The following is a 21,916-nucleotide window of genomic DNA, read 5'->3' on the forward strand; positions in this document are numbered from 1 at the left end:
ACGACGACACACACGCACCCCCCCACCCCGGGCCTGGCAGCGCCCACAGGGCTGCGGCCTCCGCCAAGGCCGGGCCCAAGCAGGCCGCTCCCAGACGTTAGGTCATCGGGCACCGCACCAGGGCTGTCACACCGGGCGTGTCCCCCGGCACCGCGGAGGTGTCCCTCCGTCACCCGAGATGGCCCCTCCGCCGCCCCGGGGGCGTCCCCCGGCCCTGCCCGCCGGGGACCCCCCCCCCCCGCCCGGCCTCAGGCGGCGCCGCGCCCCGGGACCCGCCATTGGAACCTCTGCCCCGTCGGCGCCGGCCCCGCCCCCCGCCGCCGGCCCCGCCCCCCCGGGCGCCGGTGCCGCTGAGGGCGGGGCGGGCCGCAGTCGCGCGCAGGGTGGTTGAGGCGATCGGTGCGTGGCGTCGCCGTCCCGGCTGGCGAGGGGAGAGGCGGGCGGAGGCTGAAGCATGGCGCTGTCCGTGCCGGTCAACGGGCTGAAGGAGGGCGACAAGGAGCCGGTCATCGAGCTCTTCGTCAAGGTAAGGCGGCGGCAGCGGGGGGGTGTCTTGTCCCGTCCCGTCTCGGCGCTGAGCGCTCGCTCCGGCCGTTGGGCGCCCCCTCCCCCAGCCGCCCTTTTCCCGCCCGGGAGGCTCCGAGTTTCCCCTCAGCGACTTGCTCGGGGCCGCTCCTCCCCGGCGGACGGGGGGCGAGCGGGGGGCCGCCGCCTCCGGGACCCCCCCCGGCCCGTCTGCAGTCGGGGCTCCCCCACTCCGGCTTGGGGAGCCCCTTTCTGCCTCCCCCCGAGCTCCCCGGGCGGGCGGCGGGAGCGCGGGGCTCTGCTCAGGGCGGCTCCGCGCCGGGCTGTAGGCGACGCCCCGTCGGTCGCCGCGGTGCGGGGCTGCGGCGCACAAAAGGGCCCTTGGGCGGGGAGGCGGGGGCGTGCGGGGGGCCGCGGGGTGAGTCAGTGTGCGCGGAGGGAGCGGGGGATAACGCGAACCGCAAATAAGTCACTTTTGGAAAGTGTCCCCGCGTGCGTGTGCTGGAAAATTCTTTCCCCGAGAGCAAACGCTGCAGCTGGTGCCCGGCAGGACTGGGCACGGGTAGCGGAGAGGAGTAACTCGCTCTGTGCGCCGCAAGACATCACCCCCTCGCTTCCCCGCTCCGCATTGTGTGCGCAGGAAGGTAATAAAAATACGAGTTACTTTTCGCTCAATCTCCTGCCTAAAAAGTCTGCTCTCGCGGCAGGAACCGAACATGTAAATGCATCGCCAGTTTTTCATCCAAACTAGAAGAACGAGCATGTTTTGTGCTGCCCTTATCTGGCAGAGATACCATATGGTATCTCCACGTTTTTTGCATCACGTATTGCAGCATGATGCAATATTTTGCATCCTCTGGGGCTCTAGTGATGCAGCATCTTCCTTTTACTTATCAAAAGTGCAGAGAGTAAATGGTGGTAGTCTCTTCTTTTTTTTTTCCTATGCTAAAACTTACTTTGAAGAAAGCTGCTGTAGAAACGAAGTATTTTAATTTTTCAGATTAAAATTTCTTTCTGTTGTAGTGAGAAAATAACGTAGAGCCTTCATCTGAGATCTTGGGAATTGCTTAGTATAAAAGCCATGCTGACAAACATGACAACTTCCAGCAGGCTAGGTAGAGCTTTCCAAATAAGTTATTAAATGTAGATTTTATTTATTAAATGATACTCTAAAAATATTGAATTTTTCCCATTTCAGACTTTAGTAGTCTTGAGAGGCAGTAATGGGACCCAGAGAAAGCATTGCAGGGGAGGATTCCAGAGCTGATTTTAATCAGAATATTTAGGTTCTTAGTGTAGAGGTTAGAACTTACTAGTACAGCAGTTGAGTTACAGATTACTTTGAATTATTTATAGCAGTACTTTGTTAATTAACATGCCAGCTTATGTGTCCTCAAGTTCGTTGGCTGATTTTTCTTATTTCTAAAAAAGTTAGAGCAGTGATTGATGGCAGAAGGCTTTGGGGTCAGGGGGGAATAAGCTTTGTGGGTCTGTTTAAAGAGGATATTTCATGCATGAGGAGTAGCATGGCAGAAGGTATGAGATTAATTGTGAGAAAGATTATTGATTCTGATTAAATCAGTATTGGACCAATAAGGAAGTTATACTATATGAAGGGGGAAAAGCAGGGAATTTTTCTGTCCCTCTCAATTGAAAAGTCTTTATTGGCATGGATTTAAGGCAGCTGTATTGAGGATTATCAGTGAGTACTATCTTCCTCAAGGAAGCCTTTTCCCAGTCCTAGAAATGACTGCTGCAAGCTATATACCGTCTGCCTTTAGGATAGAGTTCAGGTTAAAAAAGAATTTATTCATGTCTGCCTTCATGATCTTCAGGTAAAGGTTATTTCCCTGTAAAATCCTGCAGAGGAAACACCCCCCAGCCCAGAAGACAGACCAAAATAGTTGTTTCACCTGGGTGTTGGCTGCCTGTCCCACGCTTGCTGAAGCTGTTAAGTATTATCAGAACAGTGTTCTTGTAAAGCTAATAGAAATCTTTGTTTGCTACCTGTCTCGTTAAGATGGTCACATCATAAAATGCAAGCAGAATATTTATGGTTATTCAATAAAACGAATAGTATCTGTCTAGAAGAGCACTAGATTTTGATTTAGTCTGGTTTTTTTCCCCTGTAAGTGGGAAGCTCAGTGCCTGCTTTTGTCTTTTGCACAGTTTTCACTTGATTATGGGTGCAGTCTAGAAAAAGTCTGAAGTTACTGAGTGAATGTTAGAACAAGATTTCACGATGCAGATAATTACTTTTCAAACGATATACGGGGTCTTGGTTCTACCTGTGCACTGTTAGTCAGCAAAGCTCTTCAGATAGAGGTAGTGGAAAGCCTTCTTGACCAAAAAAGAAATCTCTGCCAAATGCCTGCAGCTGAAGGGCGGCAACTGTATGACCTGCATACAAAGGATTGTAGCAGCCAGACTAAGATGAAATAAAGGTATGGATTAAAGCTTGAGAAACAAACCTGTGAAGCAGGAGAAACTGTTTGGCTTCATGCCCAAAGCGTTGGGTTTGAATCTTATTAAATTGTGATCAGTAACAAAATAGGATGGGCACGACGTGGGGAGGAGTGCACACATGGTTAGGTTTCAGTTATGAATAACTATATAGGGCTGTTTGTCACCAGCAAATTGCTTTGATTTATGATAGAAGACAGTGTATCAGTCAGCTCTGACTTGTATTTTCATAGTCTGTGATAATGTATGTGCAGAATTAGGGTGTCTAAGTAAGAAAATGTATTACAGTGCTGAAACTGAGGTGAATGATCTATTTCTTGGTCTCATATAATGAGTAGCTTCAGCAGCTTTTTCATTACAGTGCTGGTGGGCTGCCTGGGGTCTCTTTTAAACTAAGTGTAAATATTTTTCAAGTCTTTCCTCTGAGAGCTAATTAGGAGAAACTAGTGATGTATCTGATTTCGTTTAGTTTCCTCGTATGTTCGCATGTTTTATTAATGTGGGAGGCCTGCTTCCATTGTCTAACCGGAATATTTTTATATGCCCTGGTGGCATTTTAGAGTAGTGAAGACTGCATTGTGAGGAATATGCACGCAGAAACTCGAGCATTGTGATCTGAATACAACTCGTATAAGCCACTTGTAATAGCTGCAATTTAGTTGATTGCGTGTGGATTTTTATTGTAAATAAAAAGCGTGGTGGACTGACTTGGTCAAATAGAACCACTCATCTGTGGAAACCACAGGACAGAGCTTACAAAACTACTCGTGCTGTTTCTTTAAGGCAGTGTACAAAGGAGATGAGGAGGGAAGCTGCTCAGAGCTCAGACCTCGGTGACTGCATTCTTCCTGTAATAGCAAGGTGAAGACACAGACGATCAACAAGTTCAGTGTTAAGGAAAAAAACCCAACAAACAAGAAATTCATAGTTGTATATCTGCTGGCATGAGACAGGTTATAGTAGATGTACGTAACCATTAAGGAAGGTGCTCTCTTCAACTGTGTAACATGTGTATACTTGCAAATTAATTAGACCTTGGATTTCTGGCAGCTTTCAAATAAGATGTCATTGCGAAACTGGGCACCTGTTTTGAAAATCAGACAGTGTCTACTGTCTGGTTACCTGTGAATTGTACTGTCAGTAGGAAAAAAGCTATGTTTTCACATTTAATAAATACCATACTCTAAAACACTCCCAGTGATTGTAACAGAAGCTTGTCTATGTTTTTATATATCTGTATTAAACAGAAATTTGGCAGGTGAACTGTTTGTCTTCCGGGATCTAGGTCCGTTTTGTTCTGTTAAATGTTGGAGCTCGTGGCAGGAAAGGGATGTGTGCATCTGCATCTCTAGCAGCAGACTTGGTGTTAGCTCAGGGCTGGGGGAGAGGAGGCGTGTGTCTGAATTGCACGCGTTCAGGTCTGCCTTTGTCTTGCGGTTGCTCGTTGCCTGTACATATCCATATGTAAGCTCTGATGTGACATTCTGGAGCCGTATAGCTGCTGTATGTTGGTTTATTACAAACCAACCCATGATCTTGTTTGTCATCATTGGTTTTTTTCTTTTTTTTTTTTCTTTTTTGGCAACTACAGCGTAGCTGTAAAATTAGAAGGAACATCAATATAAGGAAATAACAAGACTAGAGACGTGCAACATTGCTTCTCAGAGGTAATCTTGTCAGGGGCAGGCTTGTCACTTGATAATCTTATCAGATAAGTCTCTTCCTTACCTACCAGATCATCCTTTGGAGGTTTTGGTGTAGTAACGTCAGCACCTGAGAACTTTCTCAGTCTGCCTTTGATATGCGTTTGGTACAGATAGCAAATTTTCATGGGTGGCTTATTTCTTGTGAGCACAGACTGGAGTATTGTAAAGGATCCTTTTATAAACTGAGGCGTAACCGTCTTGGTATATCCTGTGCTTAGTTGTTACAAATCAGGCTTTTTCCTTCTTTGTCCAGCAAACTCTATTCCTCTAAATTCTGCTTGGGAAAGTTCTCGTAGCCAGAAACCGCCTTGGCTTTTTGATTTGAATCTGAGTGCTAATACAGAAACTGGAGCACTTGGTACAATATTGTTTAAAAATACAGAGATGGTCGGTCTCAAGTGTAAATGTTACTTTTTTTTGGAAAACATTGGCAAGTAAGCTTAACAACTCCTAGCAATCATTTTCAAAGGGATTACACAGATGAGTTAGCTTTTCTTCGGTCAGAAATTACTTCTGAATATACTTCAGCAGGAATGGTTTTATGCACTGGCATCTATCCTCCCCTTTCCAATGATTAACATCGAGACAGCTCAGGTTATCAAGAGAACTTATGTTTTACTTTTCGTCCTTTCCCCACAGAGTGGTCTGGGAACTGGCTGAGTTCCTGAATTTCAACTCCTTGCCCTTCGCAGCGGGCTAATCTGCCGGCTGGGGTTGTATGGTCATCTGCAGTGGTGCTCCGCGTCGTTTGCTCCATGGTGCACACACGTGCTGTGTGCCATAGCTGCATTCTTTGGGCACAGATACTGCTATAAAAGACAAACCTGTCCTCAGTTTTCCCAGATGGGAAATGTCTCAGGCTGTGCGTTGAAGGCTTGAAAGGGAAAGAGAAGCCTGTGGATCAGAGCATGTATTATGGGACAGACTTTAGGGCCTGGAACGTATCAAAAGTCTGGGGTAAATGCACATCAAGGATCTGAGCAGTGAGTCTTGTCCCTGATCCTTTTGTATGTCAGTCTGTGGTTGTGTGTGTGTCCAGTAAGGAATTCACAGAAGCAGGGAAGAGCATACTTGACACCAAAGTTCTTGTGAAAATATTTGAAGAGAACGAGAATCCTCTTGAAAGAGATGTCTTGTCTGTACATAAAGATAATTGATTGTTGAGAAATAACGTGTAGATATGAGGAATGTTTATGTAAACTCAGTTTCACTGTTAGGAAGTGGGTGGGAGGGTCTGATAATCTTTCAGCGGGCAGCACTGGCAGTATGAGCATCCTAAGATTTAGTAATCATTAACCTCGCAGCTTGAAGTGACTCAGTGTCACTGTCTAGTCTTTCGCTGGTTATCCTGACCTCATCTTGTGGAAGGAAACAGTGAGGAAAGTTCTTTATTTGAAGTGTTACTGTCTTTTAATGTGAATAAGGGCGAGCAGAGAGGTAGTTGGTTCTGTAGCTGAACTTGTGGATCTTTGAAGGCTGTGTTTTGTCTCTTACAGAAATCTGTGTTCGGAAGAGTCTAGTTGGGGAATTCATTGAACTTGTAGCTAAATAGTAATCTGTGTACTTTGGAAAATGACTTTTGTACTCTGAGGTTGCAAGTTTGATTTTCAAAGTGTACATTAGTTAAAAGGGACAAAAAGAGCCCTGGGCTCTCCTTATTTTCTCACCAGCGTGAGCATGTTTGGATTATCTTTTAAATGAGACATTTATTGTGATGTGATTAACCCAAGGCCTAAGCACTCTTATGACAGTGCCTACATCAGTTCCAAGTTCTGGCTCGGCTGGACATACCACTTAAAATCCACAAGAACTACTTTAGAGGCTGGATAACTGTACTTGGCAGTAATTGGATTTGTTGTCTTTTTTTTTGGTAGAAGTTCTCTTTTGCCTTGCAACTGATATCAAGTGAGCAGTGCAATTCTATAAAACCTTAACTGGACACTGTGGGGAAAAAGTAAGGCATTTTTGTCTGCCAGTGTAGACACTTAGCTCGTCTAAGATGACAAACTTCAATTAAGATGGTGGTTGGTTGCAAGCTGACTGTCCATTGAAAAATAATTTAAATCTAATTTGATTTTTATCTTCAAAGTTCTTTGTAAATAACCCATAACAGACAACTTTTTGTCCTAATCAAGTGGTTTTGTTTTGTTTTGGTTTTTTTTTCATATTCTTCACTTCGGAATGATATGGTTTCACTCTTAAAATAGATGCTACGTACTGGCTCTTTGCTTATTTGTTTTATTAAGAGTTTGTGAACATTTTAACCAATAAAACACCCAAACCCGAAATCATTATATTGCCTTGATATGAGTTTAAATAGAACTTTGACTTCAGGAGCTTTAACTCCTTTATTTAGAATATTTTTTCCTAAAAAAGTTAATAGTTAATTTTTTTTAACTTCTTTTGAGCTGTTTGTTTTTTTTTTTTAAATTCAGGTCAAACATGCATTTGTGGCACAATCTGATATTTAGGGCTCTGAATGCAGTGTTTGTTTATGCAGAAGTGAAAAACATAAGCTAAACTGCTATTAATTGCAGATGTCTTTGTGTGCGAGTTCTCTGAGAGTTCAAACTTATTCCTTGTATTGTTGGCTAGACAAAGGGCAAGGAACTGTACCCGAGGAAAGGAAATGACTTAGTTCTGTACACTGAATATCCATATTAGGTATAAACTAAATATAGGAGTGTAATCCAGGAGTGAAGTCATATCTGCATATTTTCATAAGAAGAGCTAATGAGATCAGTCAGTGCTACTGGATCAGCTTCAGAGTTTTTTGGCTCTGTTAAAGCATTACTATTTTGGCTTGAGTTTGATGGTCTGTACTCCGGAGAGCTGCGTTGCTTAAATAAAGGAAATAGTTTTTTACATGGTTTTGTCTAAAAATAAAATCAAAGCAAGTGTAAGTATTATTTCTGTAGTCTTTCAAAGTGATGTATTAGCTGCCCTTGTGAGACATGCTGTACTGGAGCTTAATGAGATAAGGCAAAATGTCCCGAAGGAGGAAGTTCTACTCTGCAACTGGAGAACTTGGAACCCATCTCCCAAGGAATGTAGAATACGTTCATAGAGGTGTCTGTTAGTAACGGAGTTGCACGTTGCTTGTGTTGGAACCAGAAGCAACAGAGAGCAGCCTTCCTCGAAACCTTTTTGCTCTAGCTGCTGTAAAATAAAAATTCCAACAGCAGTTTCGTCTAAGATGATGTTTTTCCTTGCCAAAGCTTTTGAATATGCTGTTAGCAGGGGGTGCAGGTTCAAAACTGCAGCTCTCTCAGTGAGTTTTGAGAATTTGAGCCATTTCTTTGTTCATTGGCACATTATTCAGCGGACATTGCTGTTTACATTCTGATTTGGAGGCAGTTTTTAGCTGTATTCCTTATTCTGTGAGAATTTTGAAGCTCCCAGGTGATTGCTTTTGGGCTGGCATTTTGACATGAAACTCATTTGGGCATTTGACGTGGGCTCTCCTGCTCCTGGTGGGGTTCAGGCTAAGTCAGCGTGGCGACTGGAATGACCTGGGTGCTGGTGGAGAAGGAGGAGTGCACAGGGTGAGGTTGGAGCATCTCTTCATCGTTCCTCTCTGCTAATCTGTCCAACTCATTGCTCATCTTAACTCTGTAAATGAGGTTATAAAATACCGTAAACAGAATTCTTTGTTTTTCTGTCCTGCAGAAGTGATGCATGTTCAAAGGTTTATTTGAAGAACTCTTAAATGCCAAAGATAAAATTTTTACTTGATCTTCTGAGCCCTGGTGACAAGGTTTGCAGTTTTTTCCTATAATTTTTATAGATGCTTCATTATTCGGTGGGAGAGTTTTGAAAATAAGTCTCTCTGGCTGTAGCCAAAGCACACACTGTACTTTGTTAACAAGTTTAATAAGTGTGGGGGGAGTGAATCATTGTCATACGCAATGCCTATTCCAAGTTCATATGCTACGTACCCAAAGGCAAGTTTCGAGCACTATAAAAAACCCCTTAGTACTCTATAGTTAACTGCCTGCTTCCAGTTTCCTACTAGAATATTGCAAGAATGTGTCAAGCCATTACACAGCAAATTTTAGTCAGTTTGGCCCTGTTTATTATATCAAGGTTTGTTACAACTGGATCCCTTTGTTAAAGATACTGCCACTGGAGTAAGAGGGACAGAAGACACGAGATGCCAGGCGTCTGCCGTTAATGAATAATTTAATTTTCATACATCAGCTAGAAGGTGTCGTGTGTGTGGCTGTCCACAGTAATCCTGAGTTTTTGTATTCATAGCATTAAGCTAATTTCTTCCCTGAAGAAAATGGTGGTTAGTATTTAATGCGGATTTTGATTCTGACTCTTCATCTGATTCTCCCAAAGGATGGACATGGGATAATTTCTTTTCTCCAAAGAACTAGAAATGCTTAATTAATTTCTACTCAATTGTGAAGTTACTGTAGTACATCATGAAGATCCCATAGCTTTTTTCCAAAAGCTTTACACTGAGAGTTAGATAGCAATGACCAAGAGTTGCAAACTTGTCTTGTACACTTTCCTGGTAATTATTTTGTTAGGAATAGCATCACAGGGCTAAAAATAGCATCATCCTAAAATGGTCAGTTGCTGTTACAGTCAAATGTCTAACACAGTGGTGCCTTATCAGAAAGGTAATGACTTAAGAGGCTACTTGAATGGGCTGATAAACATTCCTTTCCCTAGTTTAATAGCCAGATCTCAAGTAAATGCAGGGAGTTGGGTTTTTTTTTTATGCTTTTTGAGTTTACAGGAATTTCAGCTGATGTGGAAGTTGGCTTGATTACAAATTAAGCAAAGGCGAGACAGCTTGTCAAAAGGCAGGTTTTTCCCTGGGTAGGGTAGATATCAATCAGCATATAGAAAATATCATCTTAGGTTTTTTGTATTTGCAGTTAATTCCAGGTATGAGCACTGGCCTTAGGCTTTTTGTTTTCTATTTTTCCTATGTTTTTCTTAAAGGATAGTAGTGATTACCTAAATTGTTCTATAGAACTGAAATTGGGGGGTATGTGGTGGTTGTGATTTGAGAGTTTTAAGTCTAACTTAATACAGTGTTACCAAGCTTTTGAAGTTCTCTTATAAAGGTCAAATAAAGGGGTTACACTAGTCAGTGCAGTTCATATGAAGGTAAGACTGTGACACAGGTGCTGTAAACTTAATCTGGTGCTTTCTGAGGCCAGCTGTCTTTGATTTGGAGATGAATGTAGGTTCTTTGTTCTTAGACTGAATCTTGAGTGACTTTTTAACTTATGTTAGCAGTAAGTGATAGGGTGGGTTTCAAAATACATTAGACAGCTTTGTTAAAAAGCTGTTCCGTAGTATGAGCTGGAATACACAGGACCTGTGTCTTGGCACTTCAGATAGCAGCAGCCTGAAGCTGTCTTGAGACTTGCCTTTGCTCCTGTCTCTTTTTAAGAGGTTGTCGTGGATCTTTAAATGTGCAACAGTTTTTTATCTATTAAGAAAAGGACACCACACAGAAACAAAAGCTCTCACGTGGAAGTTGGGGCACCAGCTATCCACTGTCCTAGAGAGGCAAGATGAAAGGTGAACTGACAAGCAGAAATGTCCCTTTTGTCTTGTCATCCCCCGGATTAAATCTGGTTGAACCAGCTTTGGTTAGCATCAGAGTTCAGGGCTTGACTCCACCTTGCTCCCTGACCTGTTCCTCCCATAAAAACACACAAGAACTCCCTTCCCAAACTAACAAATCTGAAAAGGTAAGGGTGAATCGAACATTGTGTATTGCAGACGACACTTTTTCAGTCCTGAGCTCTGCAGCTTGCCACTTTGTCACTTGTTTTCTTCTTTTGAATGATGCTTCATTAATATTTGACACATTGGGACCCTTTAAGATATGTTTTGGCTTGCAGGGTGAATGCTTACAGGTAACATCCCTGAAGCTCATCCGTCTGCTGCCTGAACAGAAACACAAAGCAGTCGGTGTAGTGGCACCATATGGAGGAGGTGTTTGATTGGTGTTACGTCAAGTACTGTTAGAGTCCTTTCACAGATGTAATTCTTCACATCTTATCTGAAAACACTGCCCAGTAAACAGCAGGGAATTCTGTTCATCCAGCTGGGCAAGACAAAGGTCTGAGTAGATGCTGCAAGGATTTAGACTGATATTACCAGACCATTTTCAGTATTTGTGTGTGGAACATTAAACCACTCCTTTCTGTATTCTTTCATCTCAGGGGTTTTGAACTGCTGCATGTTTTTCGCTTGAGTCACTTTGTTAGTTTACCTTAGACCATTTCCTCTCAGAACAGTAATCCATGTAGGATTATTACTAATTTACTCATTTTTTGAATGAGCTTACTGTTCATGAAACATGCAAGAGTGATTGTTTTCTGCTGTTTGAGGTAATGGATATGCATCATGCTGCTTTTCTCATGTAGTTTTCCCAGCAGATTTTTTTTTTTTTTTAGTTAGAACTAAGATGTTTCAAGATTGCTGAGTTCAAAATTTGAAAATACCCTCTGATATTTTTTTCCCCAATCTATTTGAATGTTAATCTTCTAGACTTCGTGGATTGCAGATTTCTTATTCAGGGGAATGGAGACTTTGGTATAATCAATCAGTCAATAGCTTCAATAGTAATCTTTGGTGAAAGGTGTTCTGTGAGATCCTTCTCTAAAACACATTTTTCCCTCTCCAACCAAAATTATTTTTTCCATACTTCTGGTATGTCAAGTCTGGGAAAGATTCCCTTGGTAGTTTTGGATAAATTAGGAAATGGTCTTCTAGTGCTCTGCCCTTTTGTTTTATTTACGTAGGCAGATACTGAACTGTGTTATACTTCTCATTGGATGCGCTCTGACTTTATTATTATTTCTGCAGTCATTTGATCCAGTTTGGGAAACTTGTAGTGTGCCCCTTTTAACTGATTGCTGTTTGAAACAATTCTGCAGGCCTTCAGGACCAAAGATTTCCAGAATTCTGTTGGGCCTTTCAGATGTATACTATATAATAATGGCTTTGTGTCCTTTTAAGTGTTTCTTTGCTTGTCAAATTTTTTTTTGTTGTTGTTAGTCTTTCAGTAAACTTCAGCACTACCTTGGTAAAGTAAATACTTTACCAAGTAGTAAAGTGTTCTTTTGTGTTATGAGTCAAGTTAATTTTTAGGCAGCTGTAAAGACAAACATTTCACAATGAAAATGGATTTTTTTTTTCCATCCCTTAGCTTGTTTAGCTGTTTAAATGGATGTATGATTACTTACATGCTCTGAGGTTTTTGGGAAAAACGGTCTCATTTGAATGAAATCACTGCTTCAGGGGAAGAGAAGGGGAGGAGGTGGCTTCTGCATTGGCTGGATCAGCTAAGCTCAATCTTCCACACAGTGGGATAAGCAGATTTGTGGTGTTTTTTTGGTGTGGTTTTTGTTGGTTTGTTTTTTTTTCCCAAGTAGCTGGCACTCTTGCAGGGGCTGAGCTACTTGGCATGGGGAGTTGCCAGCAGTTTTACTGTGGGTATGATAAACCAGATTGTCTTCTCAGTGAGCATGCTCATTTGCTCTACTGCCTTGTAACTCTTTCATTCTTATTTGAACTTATTTTCTTAGTTAAGCTTCTTTAAAAAGCCTGTTTGTTTTTCATGTAATTCCGTGGGTGTGTGCTTTGATGTCTGTATGCCCGGCTCTTTCTCCACGTCACATCTTACAATTAATGACTTGCCTCCTTTTCAGAAGTGTTTTAATTACAGTCAGTTTGTGGAGGGTAACACCACTTTGCTCAGGATACCAACTGGATATCTTTAGTTTTTTCGTACTGTGATAAATCCCCTGTGGCAGCTGTTAGCTTTTCAGACTGCTCGACAGCATCTCTAGCACGGCAGGAGTTGGCAGTGGGTCATGGTCAAGTTAAACACTCTGTTTGACAGAGTACTTTCCCTGGTGGTAAATTAAAACCAGGCTCTTCAGAGCTGGTTCTCAATCAGTATAATCCTTAAGCAAAATACTTACTGACAACTGAAAAACACCATGTTTCTTGCTGTGTGTGGTGTTGCGCTTTTTTGTCTGGTCCTAATCCATACAAGTTATAATCAGGCATTTAGTGCAACATAGATGTGTGATGGTGTTCTTGAGTACGTGTCCTTCAGTGGATAATGGTAGCTTGATTTGGTAGTGATAACTGAAAATTAGCCCTAATTATAGGAAGGTTGGCATTATTTAGAAATAAAGATGTTTAGACTGGTTTTAGAAGGAATTTGAAATAAAAACTCAAAGCATCTTGGTATAGAATGAGTATAATCTTGTTGAATTAACAAGTAATCTAGGCTGACATTAATATAGAGAAGTCAACATTTAATATTTTCTTTACTCTGATGGTGATGAGGATTAGACGCTGAAGATATCCTGGAATATTATGGCCTGAATTCAAAGATAAGGCAGTGACAGGTTTCTGGCTTCTAGTAGTGGGCTTAAACAACAGTTGTTGTATGATTAACCCCCTGCATGACCAGTCACGTAGTATTTCAGAATATTGTTGCAGTATTTAAAGGTTTACAGTTTAGTGCCAGCCCAGCTCTGCTCCAGTGGAGAAAATCAGAGTCAGAACTGACTCTCGCAGAAACATCTACCAAACTTGTCTCCCTCTGAAAAAAATCCTGATGTGATGGAAGGAGAATCATGTGTTGCGTCACCAGCACGGTGTTGCTCTTGATGACTGGTTGGAACAGATCTGTGCTGTAGCTCTCAGTGCATCAAATACAAGAAGATAGAAAACGGGCCTCTCGGGCAAACGGTTACATAGCAGAATTCCTTGGCTCAGGAGCACTGAAGCCAAAAGTTTCTTGGCATTCTGACTGCATTCCTTTTCCAGTATGTGCTCAGAATAACTTGGGACTGTTTGGAGCAGAAGTGGGACAAACGTTTGAATGTAGACATAAAACTCTACGCTCAGTTTAGCTGTTCAGCTGCAGCTTTGAAAATGCATTAGGTTTTGTTCAAAGCACTGTATGCTAGTAGGCTATAATCCTTTCTTCTGATTCAAATAATCCAGAAAGCCCGTCTTGCTTAAACAAAAGCAGATGCTATTTGTTGTTTATTCATTTTGAATAAATGTGTTGGGAGAGAAGAAAAGTTTCAGTACAAGTTGGCATTACAGCGTAAATGGGTTTGACCTTTTTTAATCCTAGTTGGTTGCTTTGGTTTTGGTATTGGTTTTGGCTTAGGAAAATGGACCTTAATGAAAGCCACAGTTCTGTGCTAGGCCTTACATTTTAAACAATTTCTCGTTCAGTTCTATGACTTAAAAGTGGCTTTGCTTTGGGTTCCAGCCAGGCTAAGATTTCATTTGTAGTACAGTAAACAAAGCTGCCTTCTGAATGTGAGTTTGGTTTATTTCAGTTGCAATTTTTAAATCTTCCCCTAGAAATAATAAAGCTCCGTGGTGGAATTCTGTCATGTGAAAGAAGGCGTGGGGTTTAATCCAATACCCTGACTTTCTTTCAAACTGTATTGCTGTTGCAGCTCATAAATTCTGAAGTCTGTCTGATATAAAAATGTTTAACATCTCTTAGTCATTATTTTTTTTCCTGTGCTTTGCTGGTGGAGGGTCACTGCTTTTCCCTATCACATTGGCAGCCAAATACTTGGTTGATGTTAAAACTAACTCCTGAGTTCAGGAAAAGCCCTGAAGTTTTGTAATAACAAATCTTCATATTTGGTTCTGTCTGCAAAAAGAGTCGATTTTGTGCATAGGGGAACCATTTTGCTTTTTCCTCTCGTGCTGTCACCCAGAAGTATTTTAATTCTCTGCTTCTGAGTAACTCCTTACTTTCTACATCTAGTGATGGATCATAAATCTTTAAAGCTCTTAATCAGCCCTCTGCAATGAGTTTTTTAAAGTTGTGTTTTGCAACTCACAAATTAACAAAGTGACTTGTAAAAACTAGTTGTCTTCTAGATTGTCTAATGGCCTGTTGGCCATTAGGACACTGTTCATGCATTTTCAAATACTGGTTTGAAATGAGGGGAGCTGACTAGTGCTTATTTAACTTAAAATTCTCCTCAGGCAATGCCTCAATTCCATTTGTTGTTGTTGCAGTACTGAAGCTAAGACTCTGGACTTCATTTGGTGCTGAGGATCATCTGCAGTTGCATCCCAGTGATTCTTCCTTTGGTTACATGGCTTTGTTTTCTATATTCAGAGGTTTCCTTAGTCCGTATCAGATGAGATCTTTGGCAATGTCATATTGCACCAGCTCTGGTCTCTGGTTTTGAGGTCAGAAGTGCTAAATAAAAGATGAAGAGGGAGGAGTTCCTGTGAGGTGCCTTGGCTTTGTGCTCTTAGGGTGTTGCACCTTGGTAAATGCCCACATTCCTCCTTTTACTTTATAGTAAACGTGTGGTAGCTTTTCCATCAGAGGAGGTGAGGTAAAGCTTGGTTGGATGGGGGCATGCACGCCTGTGCTGTCACTGCACATAACTCATGTGCTTTGGTTACAGCAGCACACGCACAATCGAATCCTGTGAGTTGAGCTGGTATGAAGCAGAATGCCCAGAGTAACCAAACTGACTCTGTTTTGTCCTTTCTTTTAAGACAATCTAGTATCATTAATCTGCTGCAAGTTTTACTTTACTTTCCAAAAATAAAGGAGGCAATTTGTAATTTATAGCAGAAAGACAACTTCTTTTTTCCTTCAAGTCTTGTTAATGACCCTAATAAAGATTTGAAGAAAAATAGCTCTGTATGTTCTCCACAACAAAGTATTCAGAAGTATAGTCAGCTCTGATGGGGGATACTTGTAGAAATGAGACCACAAGCATATCTACAATATGTTTTAAAATGACCTAGCGACCAGGTAATAGTAATGATGAAACAATTAGCCGGGTTTTGGGAATTGTACTGATTAAAATTATTCTTGGAAGTACTCTAATAATAATAATAAGCAGAATCCTTTGAAACTAGTCTAATGTAAAGTATGTATCAAGATAATCTGACATAATGTCTGTTTTAACTACTGAACCGGTTTTCAGAGGATTAACTTTTATAATGAGATTCAAGGTTTCGCCTGTCTAATTCTAGCCCACTAAAACCTAAAATTTTCCAACTGGGCAGTACATACTTCATTGTCAGAGCAATCATGAGATGTGTGCCATCACTGGGTGCCCTGGGGTGGCTTACTGTTGCTATGTAATGGACCTTTGTTGTGGTAGGACAAAGACTTACTGATAAACTGCCTATAAAAAGTGGCTTTGGAATATTACTTTATTGTCAGTGAAGTCTCTATGTACTTATGTCTTTCCTTACAACACCTGCAATACAATAAAGGTTCGTAGTTCCTGGTTGCGGTTGGCTCGCTGTAGCACCCCACAGTGAGAGATAGAAGCAATAAACTGGAAGATGACTACAATTAATGAGCTATGCCTTGTAGAAGAAGGAGAAAAGAATAATAAAGAACAAAGAACAATATTGACATTGGAAAACTGCCATCAAAAGATGTCGCTGCTCAGATGAATGTGATTAGCTGCCCTTTCTTGATTGTTAAGAGCAGTTGGATCATCTTCAGTGTGAAAGATAACTTATTTTGTTGTCCAAAATCTTGTTTTGATACATTATGTGAGCAGCTGTTGGAGGACATGACAAGTAAATAGGTTAGTTGACTTCATAAATATGTGAATTTCACTGTAATAAAATCCTTGTTATGTCTGCAGCAGAAAAATCACTGGAAGGTGCAAGTATTTTAAAAAAAGAAACAAAATGATGCAGAAGTCCATTGTGTACCTTCCCAGTATATGAAGTGTACTTAAATATTCTAAGGATGGTCGTCTTTGTGCATTATTTGGAGATACCTTCAGGATATCTGGTCCAGGTGCTTCAGCTGGACTTTGAGAGCAAAGGAGTGTTCCTGAAAGATGATACTAGGTTTGACTCTAAGCTTGTTAGGTTTTTAGAAGAGTTAGTGATGTGAAGACTGTACAGGCAATAAACCCCATGATTTGTTACTGAGTCTGTCTTTAAATAAAGATCTTCTGGTAATTGTGAGCATGTGTAGATGGCACAGCTCTACCTTCTAATTAATGATCTGTTCTCTTACACAGGCTGGCAGTGATGGTGAAAGCATAGGAAACTGTCCTTTTTCTCAGAGGCTCTTCATGATTCTTTGGCTGAAGGGAGTGGTGTTCAGCGTCACAACAGTTGACCTGAAGAGGTAAGAAATACTTGGTTTGTCTGACAAGCAGGAGTACAGTACACTTGGCGTAAATAACGTTTGTCTGGGGCTTCTAAATATTGCATGGCTTTTTTTCTGAAATTAAAAAGCAAATCTGTCCTCATAAATACAAAGAGGCAACCTTGATGTAATTGGTGCATTCATTGATGGTTATTTATAAGTATCTGTAACCAAAAAGAATGGGTCTGATAAATTCCCTTCAATGTGTTAAATGGTGCTCTCCTGTGAAACTGATAGCTGACATGAAGTCTCTTATAACTGAATAGTAGTTTAGATGAATGAATCTTTGATCAAATTCCAATGTTTATTGGATAACTCTCACGAATAATGTGCAGCCTACTCCTCTTTTTTAAGGATTTTAAGATAATATTGCTTATTATGCAATAAGAATAAAACCACTGTGATTATGTCTGTCCATGAGGTAAATACGAGTGAAATAGATGTGAAATGGATAGGAATAAAGTGTAAAATATTCTGCCTTTGTATAGTGTTAGTCAAATACATCATGATGCTGCATGTCACCTAAATTGCAGCTTCTCCATCTATGAAATGAATACCTTAGTGGCTAAGAAGGGTGAGATGTGAATCCAGGGTCTTAATTTCCTAAGGTTGCGTGTACTTTTATTAGAAGTGGTAATGCTAAATTCAGCAGAGGCCTTGTATTTGTTTTCGGAGTGAAGTAATGTTTTCACAGCACTAATGTAATGTAATGTTAGTCACTGAACTCTGGAGAGAGGAGAGACTGCCAGTGCTTCCAAACCTTATTTTCAGAAATAAAGCCAATAGAAATATACAGTGTTCTCCAACAAATCCAGTGTAAAATGTGTAAGAAAGAAATCACCCTGCTAGACTTAACCTCTTCTTGTAATTTTTTTGAAGGAGGTGACTTGTTTTGATTTTTAAAAATCACTGAAGTTACTGCTTCAGTGCTGGCAACTGGTGTTAAATATTTCCATGTGTGGTAAGGCTGAGGCAGACCACTCAGAGGGGGAGAAAGCAGCTTTTGTCAACTGGGTGTGTGTTTGTAGCAGCTCAAAAGATTTTCTCTGGCCAGTGTGGGTTTTTACTGCAAATGTAATTGTTGCTGCCAGCACACATAAACCAAATGTATCATATCTTCCATTTAACACCACATGTGGTTCGTGGAAACCTCAGGAGTAGGACTTATGCTTGCATCCTGTGTGTAGTTTTGGACTTCCTTTACTTTTAATGATGGTGTTAGTTAACCTATTGCAGCTATCGGGGCGTGGGCGGGGGGGTGAGAAGAAGGTTAAAAGAGACATTTTATATTTGGAAGCATTTTTACTGCTTGAACCAGTCTGAGAAATACCATTAAAATGTCAAAGATTCCTGATGAATTGGCTTTATTTGTGTCCCTTTGGCAACTTTGAGTTAATTGGAGGGAGGAATGGGATGTAAGACTTAACTTTAAGAATATAAATTGGTTGCAGATGTTTAAAATTGTCCTTTCTTACACAAGGAAAGCTTTCTTTCAGTATTTTTATGTTGGGGAGGAGAAAACACAAAACAAGTGCAAAATTTAAAAACTGCACAGGAATAGCTCAAGTGAACTCTGCTTTTTTGTTGCGTGCTGAATGTATTTTCTGGTAAAGGAAAAGAGGGAACACTGAAGCTAAAGCAAATTTGAATAGCTATTGATACAAACTTAATTCCTTTCAGACTTTATTTAAAGCTTCATAAATACAAATGTAACATTCTAGATTGTCTGATACCTAGTCACACAGTAGCATGGCTTGCAGAATGTCAAATGCAGCTAACTGCTCGTGTGGAAATGTTTTATACCAGATGGTGTTTTTCCCATTAGCATCACCAGAATGATAATAGGTGCTAGATGTTGCCTTAATACTTCTAATATTGTCACAAGAAACTGCTTTTACAATGACATTATTCAAGCCAATTACCCTCTCTTCTTTTTCTTCCTGTTAAAGACAAAAACTTGAAGAGTTAGGTGGTGATGTTTTGAAGCATCTGAATTCATTTTGCTAGCCAAAAAAACCCAAAAAAAAGGGTTTACTTGCAAACCATGCTTCTGCCTCATAGCGTAATTTCTGCACAACAGTAAGGCAAGCTCTGTTTGAGAGGCTTAAAAGGTCATGGCTGGGTACAAAAGTTCATAAGCAAGTAACTTGGGACACAGGAAAAACTGAGTCTGATTTGATTGAGTCTCTGGCGTGTATTTTTCCCTTCCATAATTGCACTGGGCATCATACTGTGGTAACAAACGAACATTTTGCAGCTCTCAGTTCTACTGTTAAGACACAAAAATATGCACATAGGCAAACGAAGTGGGACGTACCGCCCTTTCGAAGAAATGGTGCAGTTCTTGATTCTGTTTAGTCAGACAGAGGCTTTATTCTTTCCCTTTCCAGAAGCAGCGTTTCAGTGCTCAGAGATTTGACTTGTGGTGACTAGAGCAGAGTTGCAGTGCATAAACCATTTGTTGGGCTTGTAACGACATTCAAGGCCAGCTTGCATTCAGTTAAGTTTTGGAATCCTGTTTTAAACATCTTGATTGTGTGGTTTTACAATTATGTTGACAAAGATTGAATAAAGAGATTAGTAAATATTAAAAACTGCCCAGAGGTGAATGCAGCTTCAGCAGTGTGAAATACTGCTTAGGAAGTGGAGACAGGGTTTTTTTTTTTGTTGCTGGCATTTTTTTCCATGTTACTCTTCAGATGCTCGTCACAATACTTGTGTAATTTATAAATCACTGCAGAGCATATTACATTTGGGGGTGGGCTTTTGTCTGATTTTCAAGAAATTATTTGAATGCTAATTGCTATTCTGGTTTGTGGCAAAGCCGTGAAATGTTTATACCTTAACTCTGGTGTTCTAGAGCCTGCCCACTTAATTAGCTAGTGATGGCCACGTGTTTGAGTACGTGGCCCTGCCTGCAAATACCCTGGTATCGGGGCAGGTACTAGCTATCATGGAATTGTTTTGAGTGGTTATAGAAGTTTTTGGGGGGTGTGTGTGGTTTTTTGTTATGTTTTGTTTTTTTGTCTTTTTTTTTAAAGCTGTCCAGTTTTATCTCTGAAGTCAACTTCACTAGAATATTGCCTTCTTGTTTGCCTGTTAAGGGCAGTTCTGCTCTTAGCCTTTTAAGGATATTCCTGTGTACTTGTGGTGCTCTAAAGGCTGTGGCCTGTATGTGGTAAACCAGGATTTGTTTATAATCTCCTGGCAAGAGTAGCAAACGAAGTCAAACCCTGTATTATGTTTGGGCTTTGGCTGTGGTATGTTACTCTCTGCTTTCTTTTTCTTGAAGGATACAGGTGATCTGACTGGAGTGGCAGGAGGGGTTAGTAAAATGCTGTGGGACCCTTGAGGTGCACTCTGATTCTTTGGAAAACTTTTTGGTTAGTTCATTAGACTAGTTTGTTTCTGAAATGAAATCTTTCCTTTGATAGTATTACAGCAAATCCGGTGGTCTTGCCTGTGTTTGTTTTTAAAATAACATTCCTTTTGAGGAATTTTATCTAGCCAACATGTGAAATTGGAAGGGAGCCACAATGACTTCCTGTAATTGTTGTGGGTTACAAAGCTGTATTTAAATGAAGTGTTAAGCTACTTAAAGCATTAACCGATGACAGACTTTAAATCCTAAAAGTAAGAGGGTGATGGCAACTATTAGTGAGAAATAACTTCTTGGAAGCTTAAAAATTGAAAATGGTTAAATTCTTTTATTAACGAGACTTCTGTCACCTGGCTAAAAGCAGGGTGTTTAATGTTCTTAAGTATGAAAATCAGTTTTACATATACTGCAAAGTGCTCATATCTGTCCTAAGTACACTTTGGCACTATATACTCTTGCTGTTTGCCCTCCTTAAAAGGTTCAGCAGTGAGCAGGACATGAAATTCTGGCAGGGGTTCTTAATTTTGTAAGAAATTGAAAGCAACGTTTCTACAGGACAAACTTGTAAACTGTGTTTAGTTAAGAGTCTGCATGCTATCCCTGAGAGCACAGCTTTCTCATGCTACCCTCAATGACCATGTGTGTGTATATTACTAATCCAGTTTCCCTGTCTGGCTTTCAGGAGGCTTTTTTGAACTGTAGTTCCAGTATCCAGTAAATCCAGTTCCTGGATGCCTGGTGCTGGCTCAAAAATGTGGCCACGTCGTACAAAACACCAACCCAGTTCAAGGGTTAGGGTCTGGTTTGGATTTGTTCAAACAGTAACGAAGGGGCAACTTTATCTTGGCAAACATTCTGCTAGATCAGGTGGTGTTTGTTGTTCCTCGTCCAGCGTAACGCCAGCAAAAGGTGGTGGTCACCCTGGAGCGTGTGCTTCGGTCAGCTTGACAGAAACGAGGTTGTAAGTCGTGCCTCACGTGGGTCGTGTGTCCTGTCAGGTGTTAGGATGCAGGGATGGTCTGAGGAACTAGGAGTTGCAGACTGTCCTCTGAAATGTGGAGAGGTTCTTTGAGAAGTCAGCTAACTGCGTCCTTCTGAGCACTCGTCCTGGACTGGAGTCAACAGCTTCATCAGAGGGAAGTTTTAAGTGCTGCTACTGCAGAAGTGCCAAGCAGTAATGTGATTTTATTTCTGCTTGCGCTGGGCCAGTTGCACTAGCATGGGACTAACTAATACCATGATGATTTACTGGGGAAAAATTGGCTGCAGCTTTTTAGATGATGCTTTGGGTTTTACAGCTTGTAATGAATCCACGTCTCGTTATTGGCTTCAGCTTTGCATCTGAATCTGCTGACAAGGCGGATGCGAGAGCTTTACGTTAAAGAGTAAGTTAGGCATTTTGGGGTGAGTGAGTGGGTAGGTACGTATGTGCAGCTGACATACAAACTTCTACCTAAGTGCCTGCAGTGTTGTTTCTTGTCACTACAGCATCAAGGCACAACTAGAGGAGAGAGAAGCCAATTGCTTATAAAATAGCCTGGCTTAACTTGATCAGGATTAGTGTGAAAGGAGCTGGAGTGAGTAGCGAGAGGTCTCGCCAAAACTGACTCAGATTTAGAAATGTCTGAGTATTTTAGCTCGATTCTGTTTCTCTTGTGTCTAGTC

At 41.1% G+C, this 21,916-nt stretch overlaps 1 protein-coding gene across 1 annotated transcript in view; it reads left to right on the top strand.

Annotated features, from left to right (window-relative positions):
* Positions 1 to 355: 355 nt before the first annotated feature.
* The window catches only part of CLIC4 (chloride intracellular channel 4), a 29,021-nt gene continuing 7,460 nt past the window's right edge, over positions 356 to 21,916 (top strand). The window contains exons 1-2 of the mRNA XM_068418071.1: positions 356 to 526; positions 16,742 to 16,851. Of these exons, the coding sequence (XP_068274172.1) occupies positions 455 to 526; positions 16,742 to 16,851 (182 nt within the window). The 5' untranslated portion in view covers positions 356 to 454. The remainder of the gene's footprint in view (positions 527 to 16,741; positions 16,852 to 21,916) is intronic.

The sequence above is a fragment of the Nyctibius grandis genome, chromosome 24, assembly GCF_013368605.1.
Source record: "Nyctibius grandis isolate bNycGra1 chromosome 24, bNycGra1.pri, whole genome shotgun sequence".
In the NCBI taxonomy this organism is placed as follows: Eukaryota; Metazoa; Chordata; class Aves; order Nyctibiiformes; family Nyctibiidae; genus Nyctibius; species Nyctibius grandis.